The sequence below is a fragment of the Schistocerca nitens genome, chromosome 6, assembly GCF_023898315.1.
Source record: "Schistocerca nitens isolate TAMUIC-IGC-003100 chromosome 6, iqSchNite1.1, whole genome shotgun sequence".
Lineage (NCBI taxonomy): Eukaryota > Metazoa > Arthropoda > Insecta > Orthoptera > Acrididae > Schistocerca > Schistocerca nitens.
Window position 1 is genome coordinate 176386190 of NC_064619.1, and position 13063 is coordinate 176399252.

The following is a 13063-nucleotide window of genomic DNA, read 5'->3' on the forward strand; positions in this document are numbered from 1 at the left end:
AAACCATGTCGACCATTTGCCTTCCCAACCACAGTTTTCACATGCTCGTTCCACCTCATATTGCTTTGCAACGTTATGACCAGATATTTAAACAACTTGAATGTGTCAAGCTGCACACTAGTAATACTGTATCTGAACTTTACAGGCTTATTCTTCCTACTCATGTGCATTAACTTACATTTTTCCACCTTTGGGGCTAGCTGCCATTCATCACACCGACTGGAAATTTTGTCCAAATCGTCTTGTATCTTCCAGTCTCTCAACTTTGACACCTTACTGTACACTACAGATCAGCAAACAACTGTAGATTGCTGCCTACCCTGTTTGCCAAATCATTTATGTATATAGAGAACGACAGTGGTCCTATCACACTTACCTGGGGGCACTCCTGACGGTACCCCTGTCCCTGATGAACACCCGCCGTCCAGGACAGCATACTGGGTTCTATTATTTAAGAAGTCTTCTAGCCACTCATGTATCTGTATGAACTTACTCCATATGCTAGTACCTTCCTTAACAGCCTGCAATGAGGCACCATGCCTTTCCAGAAATCTAGAAATAGGGATTGTACCTGTTGCCCTTCACTCACTGTTCACAGTATATCATGTGAGAAAAGGGCAAGCTGAATTTCACACGAACATAATTTCCCTACATCCATCATACTGGAACTACGTAACGGCAATTCACTGTCAAAACGAGATGCTAATAACAGCTTATCTATCTAGCAGAAACACTCTGTTAGCCATCTCAACATATTTATTAACTTCCATAAACATAGTTGCTATAATGAGATCATGATCGCTAATCCCCATTTCTATAATGACATTTTCGATAAGATCCATCCTATTTGTAGCTACAAGGTCTAAGATATTTCCATTGTCTGTGAGCTCAGGACAATGTCCAGAAAATTTGTTCAAAAGTATCTCACATGACTGTCTGTCTGTAGCCCCTGCAATGAATCCACAGACATCCCAGTCTATGATCAGCAGGAAGTCACCTCCCACTAGTATTGCATGATCTGTGTATTTATGCGCTATTGACCAGTGACTTTCTGTGAATAACTCTAGAACTGTCACAGCAGAATCAGGTGGCTGGTAAAAATATCAAACAATTAACTTGGTCTCACCTACACCTGTTACATGCGACCAGATGATTTCAATGTCACACTCAACTTCGGCCTCAATTGTCAACTGCAATAAACACACCCCCTACTATGCCCTCTAAACTGTCTTTCCAATATACAATCCAAGACCTGCTAAATATCTCAGAGCTTTCCATTTCGGGTTTCAATCAGCTCTCAGTCCCAAAAATAATTTGAGCACAAGAACTTTCCTGGAGGGCAGTAAATTTGGGAACTTTATTATGAATACTTACACAGTTTACTGATAAAATTGTGACAGTCAAAGTGTCTTTATTCTGAACACTATCTGACTTCCCTTGCTGCAATTTATTGGAGAGTGTTGATCTGAGCACCTCAAACTACTTCCTAGCCTAAAAAACTCCACAAGTACTCTGCTAGCTTCTTCCTTTGTGTAGTGCACTCCTGACCTATCAAGGGGAGTCCTACAAATTCCAACATGATAATGCAGGTCTAGAAATCTGCAGCCAAGACCGTCACAGAGTCGATGAAGCCTTTGGTTGAGACCCTCCACTTGGCTCCAAAACAAAGTGTCTTGATCAACTCTGGGAATGATGCTGTATTAGTGTGATGTCTCCCAGGAGAGCCTAATTTATTTATCTGGTATGCTTGTAAGATTTCTTCTGGACTTCCTGTGTAATATTAATGTTTTTTCCATGGTCTCTGAAGCATTTGTGTTACTGGAGCTGTCTTCAAACTATTGAATGCACATCATCATCTGAATCTTTTCACTGATTTGAAATGGTAGATCATTACGCAATCTTACGATATACCTCTAACATTAATGATGAAAACTGCAGCTCGCAATTACATCAAATCTTCTAATGTAATTGCCACACAGCTCGAAGTTTCAAAATTAGCAGTCAGTTGGCAGTATAACATCTAATTTTCATTGTTGAAAAACCATTTACATGGACTTATTTCACACTCTTCTTTTTCCGACAGTTGCAACTTCAAGTCAATTTAGCTGTGTCCCTGGGAAAGTGTTCACAAAGCACAGAACATCTGTTGCACACTTTCAAGAACGTAGCCACTTGCGTAGTTTACCAATGATGCCCAGGATACAAAAAGGACATTAGAAACACTGAAAAGGAGGGATGGTCAAAGACATTTGAAAATTAATACTATGAAAGCCTCTGTTTATACCAGCTTTGACTGCTCCATAGTACAGACACATCAAACATAAGATTTATATATAAGTTGTTCTATCGCACTTTTAGCTTTTGTGGCTCAAATTAACCAACTCCTCCATCTCCCTTACACTACATTCACTCCAACTTTATTGAAGCTGAAAGTGATGTGCAGTTCAGAGAAAATTAAGTAGCCATCTATAATTTTTATTCTTATTATTTCCTAGGACATGACAGTTTCAATCAAATACTTACTTTTATCACAGTTTTCAGGGTCTTCAAAATACCTTATAAACCTCTCTTAATGTAAAAAATAAAATGTGTGTAATTTAACCCTCTCTCTTCTGGCAACAATAAACAGGTGATTTCATTAAATTTGTTTACTTTCACTTCACTGAAAGGAGAATTGAGGGATTATATGCTCAAACTGTCTTACAGGATTCAAAATTTTTACCTGTCATCCATACATTAAACCGTTGTGAGTTAGGGTATGGAACGGAAAGCAACTTGTTACCGTAAAAGAAGACGTGTGCCAGCCCAAGCAAGCCCATCTCAGATGGATTGGTTCGCATAGGCCAACGGATCTTGTTCAACCCCAGCTAGCTTGCTGAGCTCTGCTTTACCAGGCTGGCTCAGCAGCCTAATAATGGCAGACATATCACGGAGCAGGCTGGATCACCGCCTAACTTGTTAGTCTACAGAGCCCACACCATCTGTCATATCCAGGTGGGCTAATCATAATGTATGCACTGCCTCAAAATGTCACTGATTTCGACAAAATTAAGAAGAAATACAAATTACTGATCAACAAAAATTAAGTGTTTCCTCACTCTGTTGTAGTTCTTTATGGGGAAAAAGATGTCGCAATTCAATGAATATCTCATTTCATCGTCGTCTCTAAGCGAAGCATTTGTACTTACTGCAATATGCGACTGTCTGGTAAACATAGCTGAAGTGCATCCAACTTAACTATTGGAAAAATAAAACACTAACTGCTGTAGGCGCTGTGAAAGATGGTGCGATTTTGGGTAGCAGAAAACACACAAATACCTCGGACCTGTGAGACGAAACTGCTAATTAGTTCGCAGTGGTAGCAGAGTTCTCCAATGATCGGTCCAGGAAATTGATGAACATTGTACACTCTGGGCCACAGAGAAAACAGTACATCTGCAGAGCTTTAATTCATGTTAGATGAAACTTTAACTGTGTACACAGTGCCACTGAATGAGTAACCTTCACAGCCCTTTTAGTGGATATTGTTTAATCTGATATGGACATAATCTAGTGAGTGCTTCCGTAATCACCAATTGATTATGTATGAATGCTGTGAACATGCTTCTGTCTCGAATAAAATAAATGGAAGCTACTGAACCTACCTTAATGTGTGAATTTTTACATAGTGGGAGGAAAAAAGTACCATGATCCAGGAAGAGAGCATGTCTGCATCAGTAGGAGACACTACCCCTACATCACTCAACACCTTGTCTTGGACTAAGAACAATTGTTAGCTTCAGACTGCCACCACTACTAATGAGACAGATTCTGAGGAATATTTACCCAACTTATATTGGCTCTAAGTTCAGTGTTAGAATTAGCTAAGGATGTCTCAGCCTTTGAGTAGTGCCTGGACTTCCATTACTATGAACCCATCTGACCGATTTCTATCTTGCTTCCTTGAGATTTACACCAAGTTCCATTCTTTGAAATACTTTCAGCTTATAGTCGAGACACTGTCTGAGCTACTTTCTCTTGCTGATTGTGTCGACTGAGGTAAGAGCACCTGTCTTCTGCAAGGTGTCATCCTAACTCTCTCTCAGGACATGAAATAAATCCCTAGGAATTACAATAACAAGTAACTTAAATTGGAACCACCACATAGAAAATGTTGTTGGGAAGGCAAACTACAGACTGTTCTGTTGGCACAAAATTTCGAAGATGCAACAAATCTGTTACAGAGTGTTCCTACACTAGACTTGTCAGTCGTCTTCTAGAGTACTGCTGTGTTATAAGAGATCCTTACTGGATAGGACTGTTTGAGGACACTGAAAAAGTGCAAAGAAGGGCAGCTCATTTTGAATTGTTGCTAAATAGGGGAGAGTGTGTAACAGACACAACAAACAAGTGGGTAGTGTCAGCCATTAAAACAGAGAGATCTTTTGTTACAGTGAGTCATTTTCAGGAAATCTCAATTACTAACTTCCATCTGCAAATGCCAAAATAATTTGTTGCCTCCCACCTACACATAGAGAAGTGACCATCATAATAAAATAAGAGGGGTCAGAGCTCACACCCAAAGATTGTGATGTTCATTTTTCCCACGTGCTATACAAGAGTGGAATGGTCAAGAAATAATCTGAAAGTGTTTGCTTCTATGAGCTCCCTGCCAAAAAAAGTGTGAATTGCAGAATAATCATGTTGATGTAGTGACTGAGCAGCATGTAATTTCAGTTCTGCCACAATTGAAGTTTCAGAAAAAAGGAGAACACGAAGTGTGCAGAAATGGATTGACATTCTGCTTATATGCTATTATTTGAAAATGTTCTCACATAAATTGTTTACTGTAATAACTGCATAGCTTTGTTTCATGTAACTACTTGATGAACAATTCTTTTCCATGCTGAATCTGATGCAGAGAGCTTCTTGAGGCAATTATCTACACAAATATTTTGTCATAGCTATTCTTATAATGATGTAATTTTAATTTATTTCTTTAAATCTCTGCTACGGAAATGTAAAAGTTCACATGTGTGTGCTTACAAAATACGTTTTGCAGTCATAATTCACCTTATACAGTTATGAAGTTTACAAAAAACTTTATGCCCCTTAAACATGTGGATGACATGAGCACTTAAGGTGGAGCATACAGAGTGAGTGTTTTGGCCTGGGCCTGGAGGCACCTCAAAGATGCAGGCTGACTGGACTGGAAGCACTGGAGGCATTGAGGTGAGACTGAGGTGGGCTGGTGAGGCAGCGAGCGGCCAGCCTGCCGGCATGGGCCGGTTGACCTGTGGTGGGCCGTAGCAGGTAAGGAGTTTGCGGTGCATGGCTCTGCCTCCAAGCAGTTTGGGATACACGTGATACAACAAAGTAATGCTCCACATGCCTGACAAAGGCCAATATGGTGAGATTCTGTAAGTTCGCGCAGCTTGAGGCGGTTGCCAATGGGCACCACTGTGGGGAGCCGGACTTGGGTATCACGGGGATGTCAACCTCGTCCCGTCTGTCCCCAGATCGGTCTGCCGGTGTGGTTGCCCCGCAGTGGGGCTGAGCCCTTGCCTGTGGTTGATTGGGAGGTCGTTCCAAGGCATGGCAGGCAGCGAAAGACGTCCCCGGAGGCTGATCAGAAAGCCTCCCCGGTGCGTCTGACAAACAGGTTTCTGGTACTGTCTCTGGCTGAGCCAGATGCAGCTGCCTGCCCTGTTTCAGAGGATGACTCACAGCCTTCAAGGTCCGGGCAATCACAGAGGGTGGGCTTATTGGTAGTTGGGAGCTCCAATGTTAGGCGCGTAATGGGGCCCCTTAGGGATATGGCGGCTACGGAGGGGAAGAAATCCAGTGTGCACTCCGTGTGCATTCTGGGTGGAGTCATTCCTGATGTGGAAGGGGTCGTTCCGGATGCCATGAAGAGCACAGGGTGCAGCCAGCTGCAGGTGGTGGCACATGTCGGCACTAATGATGTGTGTCGCTTTGGATCTGAGGAAATTCTCTCTGGATTCCAGCGGCTATCTGATTTGGTGAAGGCTGCCGGTCTTGCTTATGAGATGAAGGCAGAGCTCACCGTCTGCAGCATCGTTGACAGAACCGACTGCGGACCTTTTGTGCAGAGCCGGGTAGAGGGTCTGTGCTGGGAAAGTCCCTGAGCTTCAAGTGCTAATAGAAAGCACAGAAGCTGAAATCGTCATAGGTACAGAAAGCTGGTTAAAGCCTGAAATAAGTTCTGCAGAAATTTTTACGAAGTCTCAGACGGTGTTCAGGAAAGATAGATTAGGCAGAATTGGTGGTGGAGTGTTTGTGTCTGTAAGTAGTGGTTTATCTTGTAGTGAAGTCGAAGTAGATACTCCATGCAAATTGGTATGGGTGGAGGTTATACTTAACAGCCGAACTAAGTTAACAATTGGCTCCTTCTAGCGACCCCCAGACTCCGATGATATAGTTGCTGAACAGTTCAGAGAAAATTTGAGTCTCGTAACAAATAAATACCCCACTCATACGGTTATAGTTGGTGGGGACTTCAACCTTCCCTCGATATGTTGGTAAAAATATTTGTTCAAGACCAGTGGTAGGCAGAAAACATCTTCCGAGATTGTCCTAAATGCTTTCTCCAAAAATTATTTCGAGCAGTTAGTCCACGAATCCACGCGAATTGTAAATGGTTGCGAAAACACACTTGACCTCTTAGCCACAAACAATCCAGAGCTAATAGTGAGCGTCATGACTGATACAGGGATTAGTGATCACAAGGTCGTTGTAGCTAGGCTCAATACCGTTTCTTCCAAATCCACCTGAAACAAACGCAAAATAATTTTATTTAAAAAAGCAGATAGAGTGTCACTAGAAGCCTTCCTAAGAGACAATCTCCATTCCTTCCGAACTGACTATGGAAATGTATACAAGATGTGGCTCAAATTCAAAGATATAATAACAACAGCAATTGAGAGATTCATACCTCATAAATTGGTAAGGGATGGAACTGATCCCCCATGGTACACAAAACAGGTCCGAACGCTGTTGCAGAGGCAACGGGAAAAGCATGCGAAGTTCAGAAGAACGCGAAATCCCGAAGATTGGCTAAAATTTAAAGACTTCAATGCGAGATGCCTTTAATAGGTTCCACAATGAAACATTGTCTCGAAATTTGGTAGAAAATCCTAAGAAATTCTGGTCATATGTAAAGTACACAAGCGGCAAGACGCAGTCAATACCTTCGCTGCGCAGTGCCGATGGTACTGTTACCGACGACTGTGCCGCTAAAGCGGAGTTATTGAGCACAGTTTTCTGAAATTCCTTCACCAGGGAAGACGAATGGAATATTCCAGAATTTGAAACACGAACAGCTGCTAGCATGAGTTTCTTAGAAGTAGATGCGTTAGGGGTTGCAAAGCAACTCAAATCACTTCATACGGGCAAGTCTTCAGGTCCAAATTGTATACCAATTAGGTTCCTTTCAGATTACGCTGATACAATAGCTTCCTACTTAGCAATCATATACAACCACTCGCTCACCGATAGATCTGTACCTACAGATTGGAAAATTACGCAAGTCGCACCAGTGTTTAAGAAGGGTAGTGGGAGTAATCCATCGAACTACAGACCTATATCATTGACGTCAGTTTGCAGTAGGGTTTTGGAGCATATACTGTATTCAAACATTATGAATCACCTTGAAGGGAATGATCTATTGATACGTAATCAGCATGGTTTCAGAAAACATCGTTCCTGTGCAACGCAGCTAGCTCTTTATTCGCACAAAGTAATGGCTGCTATCGACAGGGCATCTCAAGTTGATTCCATATTTCTAGATTACCGGAAAGCTTTTGATACCGTTCCTCACAAGCGACTTCTAATCAAGCTGCGGGCCTATGGAGTATCGTCTCAGTTGTGTGACTGGATTCATGATTTCATGTCAGGAATGTCACAGTTCGTAGTAATAGACGGCAAATCATCGAGTAATACTGAAGTGATATCAGGTGTTCCCCAGGGAAGCGTCCTGGGACCTCTGCTGTTCCTGATCTATATAAATGACCTGGGTGACAATCTGAGCAGTTCTCTTAGGTTGTTCGCAGATGATGCTGTAATTTACCGTCTATTGTAGGGAAGGCAAGCCAAAGGTTGCGTTTCATTGGCAGGACACTTAGAAGATGCAAAAAGTCCATTAAAGAGACAGTTTAAACTACACTCGTTCGTCCTCTGTTAGAATATTGCTGCGCGGTGTGGGATCCTTACCAGGTGGGATTGACAGAGGACATCGAAAGGGTGCAAAAAAGGGCAGCTCGTTTTGTATTATCATGTAATAGGGGAGAGAGTGTGGCAGATATGATACGTGAGTTGGGATGGAAGTCATTAAAGCAAAGACGTTTTTCGTCGCGGCGAGATCTATTTACAAAATTTCGGTCACTAACTTTCTCTTCCGAATGCGAAAATATTTTGTTGAGCCCAACCAACATAGGTAGGAATGATAATCAAAATAAAATAAGAGAAATCAGAGCTCGAACAGAAAGGTTTAGGTGTTCATTTTTCCCGCGCGGTGTTCAGGAGTGGAATGGTAGGGAGATAGTATGATTGTGGTTCGATGAACCCTCTGCCAAGCACTTAAATGTGAATTGCAGAGTAATCATGTAGATCTAGATGTAGATATGGTACATGTTAACTTAAGTTTCACCTCTACACACATTCATTTGATCAGTACATTATTCAGCAACAAGCTGTTAGGTATTGGAGATAAGTCTATCTTTCTCACAATCAAAAAATAGTAGCTAGGATTCATTCCTGATATTTGTTTACTGTTCCACCATTACAACTCACAATGTTTATGAAGGATGCGTATGGTTCAGTGTGTTTGCACAGATAATATGCATCTGTTTCTGTAGCACCATAACTGCTCATTTACAGTTGCTCAGTTTCTGCACGACATAAACAGTTTCAAGAAACTATCTTGACAGCACAATAAATAGAAATATTTTACTTGGAGAACGGAGACTCTTGAGGAAGATCCTAACAGTAGCACTGAATGTGCTTAAACAATGTGATTTGAAACGATAAAAACATCACACAGTTTAAAAAGTAAACTTTTGTTTTGAAACACATGAACAGATTAATATATTATGGTGATACTTGCCTTAGACATCAGTAGTTTGGCCTTTTCAAAGTCAGATAAACTTTTTAAGCTGGAAAGGTTGGCACTAACGAGGTTTATTTCGTATACCAATGAATCTAAAGTCTTCAGGTCATGAAACAAGTCCTCTAAGCCCTTATGACATGAAAAAGAGAAAGAATACATCACCAGTTATTGTTTACTAATTTCAATATTTACATTTTATCATTATAAACTTACTGATTGGAAGGTATTACAATAATATAAACACTAAATCTACACTGTATATCAAAGTTTTAAATGAGAGCAATAATGTACACAAAGCTGAAAATAAATGAAAGAGTACAAGCCAGTTTGAGACATACAAATGAAAACAGCAACTGTGGAAGCATTGGTTTAGCGCAAGTATGTGGCTTTTCAGATCCTAACCTCACAGATGCTGAAGAATTGTTTTGGAATGCTTGAATATAAAGTTGATGGAAGAAAAAAGTAAATGTGGCTGACATTTCTTCTCCTCATTGTTCTTTTTCATCTACTTCTCCTCCTCTACATTTGCTCTCTTTCTCTTTCTCTCGATAATACAGCCTTTCAAATTACCCACATGTTAAGAAACCAACCAACTTGTGTTTCTCCCTCAATTTTTAAGAATTTTTGTTTTTCAGAGATTTTTCATTGTTCAATCTTTCCCGGTGGTTATTCTACTTCAAACAATTCTGGACTTCCTTTTTACTGAGGTTTCATATTTTTAGTTCCTTGTACACTGATTCATTTATTATTCTATCCATTCCTACATAGTCTTTCACTCTTCTAAGCAATCTCATATTAAAAGAAAAAAATATAATAAGTAGTGCAAGCAAGATTTATACAACTAATTGAAAAGAAGGATGGCATCACAAGAGATGCTGAAATCACATTATGGTTCACTGTCTATACATCAGTAGCCCTTCAGGAAAAGACGAAGATACAGCTAAACAAAAATGGTTGTTCAGGACTTGCAGTAGCTGACCAAGTGCAATACAGGCACCATCATGAAAGAAATGTTTTACTGCAGCAAGTCTCTGCACTTGTATGGCGTAATGTGGCACTGCTGAATTTTTGTACATGGTGATGTTATTAGTCCTAGCACATAAGAGATCTGACTTGTTAACTATGTTTAACTTTTAACTGTTTGTTAATGCACTGAATTCATGTTGTTCCTGTTTAACAGGATACTTGAAAATGGCCTAGGACCAAAATTGTGTATGAGTACAATGAATAAGAAAAAATGACAGCTCCAGATGGCATCAAATCTTTCAAACAACTGATGCAGTATGTCTTCATTAGCTATCTCGTCTAGCCATCTGATCTTCAGCATTATTTTTTAGCAACATAATCAAACACTTCTATTCTCTTCTAATATTTACTGTTTACTGTACATGTTTTGCTTCATACTGAGCGAGTTGTTTCAGGTCAAGTGCCCTCCATGGGCAATCTGGCATCAGTGGGCAGAGTGTGCAAACAACTGACACACAGGCAGTCATGGAGCCAGGCTGTAGCTTACACAACCGTACATCTCAGATATCTGACCACAGGCAGGGGTTATTCCCAAAACTTAAATTTATATTTGTTGTTACCATGTTTCGCTTTTGTAGAAAAGCTCTTCTGCTCTAACCAGTATGTATTTTATGTCCTATATCCTTTTCAGTTCTACCATTATCTGTTGATCTGTTAGTCAAAACACAAAAATCTGCTATTTTCGCCATCTCATTTATTAATCTAATTCCTTCAGTACAACCTTATGAAATTTGACTTTACTTCACTATACTTGTTTCACATTTACTGGTCTTTTAAGTCCATTGCCACATTTGACAGAAATGTAATGTGTCATATGTAAACACTGAATAACAGAATTGATGAGTTATATACTCTGGTGGGGAAAATACTCACTCAACAAGGTTGTTTCTAACATAAAGCTGTAAATCAGGAATCCTTATATATTCAAAAGAAAGTTAAAAAGATACTTCACTAGTATTTCTACAAATTATCTGAATATCTTGGTACAAGAAGTAGTAATTTATTGCAAAAAGGACTGAGTATTTAAAGATGTAGGTAAATATTTAAAATATACAATTGTAGTCAAGTATACAGGGTGTCCCAAAAAGAATGAACCGATTTTAAATAGAATTATTTATTAGGATGAAGGGCTTAACACCAACAAATTGCATACTAAATTACTCAGAAAATACAAAAGTTTATAAAAATCCATCATAAATGTTCAATGTGTCCTCCATTGGCTGCACGTACAACATCTAGCCAATAGCCAAATTCATGGTGGTTTAGCACGAAATCGAATATGAAATGCCCACTGAACTGCGACCACTGATTGAGTACGAGTAAATTCAATAACAGAATACTACTTCTGTTGTGCGGATGCCATATTGCGCGAGACTGGCTGCACGCTCCAGGTCAGCGCTCGTAGGACATCTATTGGATTTTTTCTGAAACTCTAAACCATGCCGATTACATCTAGTGCTGTACCTAGTGACATATGTCTCAATATTACTACAAGTTAAAATTGGGTCATTCTTTTTGGGACACCCTGTAAATTAAACTAGCAATAGCAGATAAACAGCAGATACCTGAGAAGGCAGCAGCTTTCATCAGAGTAATATCTTTCTTTCTAATTTACTTGATTAAATTTAACTGGAAAAAAGATGAATATCATCAAGCAGCATAGTGATAGTTTATCATTAAAATAGCATACAGATTAAGTTTCTAAAGTTTGGTTGTCTTTTGCAACTGAATACCTTGACTTCTTCAAGATCCCTGAAGGTTCTCCTTCTTGATGGGATGAACAACACAGGTTGAATGGATGGATTGATTGATTGATGGACGGATGGACTGATTGAATGGGTGGGTGGTTGGATGGATGGATGGATGGATGAAAAACCATGAGTGGTAAGCTACAATCCACTCTCACTCCCTTCTCAGCTACTGCCTTCAACTCCGTATAACTGCAGTCTAGTTCCTGAACAATGTGTAGGCAACGTTTTACTCTCAGATCATTTCAGAATGTCAGAGAGTGCAGGCCGTGGTAGTTGCAGTTCATTCCACTGTGCACACTAATCGCACTTCTGATAATTCATAAATTAAAATAATGAAGGGGAGAAATAATCAGATGGGATCATATGCAGACGTCAGTAAAAATTTATTAGAGTAAGTTTTGTGAAAACAGCACTGTGATCTGAGTGGAGACCCACGAGATATTTGCATTTTAATTCAGCTTCATGTTCCGAACTCACGTGAGCCAGAAGCAAGTGCAGAAAGCCACTGTTGCAGAGCATGGCAGTGGTGGCCACAAAAATGCAAGTCAGCATGATGGTAACTCAGATAATAGCATCAAGAAGTTTTGATGGGTGTGGGGGTACACGAACCACAGCTTTTTTAAAAATACTATGAAGTTTGCTGAGGTGGACACCTCTTCCATACAACCTGGTCCAACGGATAGCAGAAGGGAAGCAGAAAAATGGTGCATAACCAAGTTATACATTGTAACAGTAAGTAGGTCAGAGAGATTCTGTCAGGTATAGTTCTAGGAGTGTCTCCATAGGAGCAATTGATTTTAATTGTTATGTTAAAAGCATTAATGATTCTCAAAGTGGATACTGTGACATCACTGGCAGCCAGCACAGGAGGAAGTAGGGATGATGCGCCACTGACATGGAGAATGTGGCTGGTCTCTGAAGAGCCCAGACATGCAGCAAATGTCAGCTGCACAGTTCTGGCACAAGCGATGTTTTTGCTCTTATTATGTCAACAATGTCTAACTTAGTAAAGTTACTTAGAAAGAGAATTTGTTTTGTGTTTACAAAGTATATTTTTATTTATGACAACATATACAGACATTGACAGTGGTGTATAATGAACAAAGCTTATGCACGGCACGATGGTACCATCACCCCAATTCGTGTACGTACTTTGATTATTCCAGTGTTCACTGTCGAG

At 40.1% G+C, this 13063-nt stretch overlaps 1 protein-coding gene across 2 annotated transcripts in view; it reads right to left on the reverse strand.

Moving 5' to 3' along the window:
• Window positions 1–13063, reverse strand: part of LOC126262433 (NBAS subunit of NRZ tethering complex-like) — a 412445-nt gene that overhangs the window by 299061 nt on the left and 100321 nt on the right. For both annotated transcript variants that reach the window (XM_049959075.1, XM_049959074.1), the window contains exon 18: window positions 9104–9235. In XM_049959075.1, coding sequence (XP_049815032.1) covers window positions 9104–9235 — 132 coding nt within the window. The remainder of the gene's footprint in view (window positions 1–9103; window positions 9236–13063) is intronic.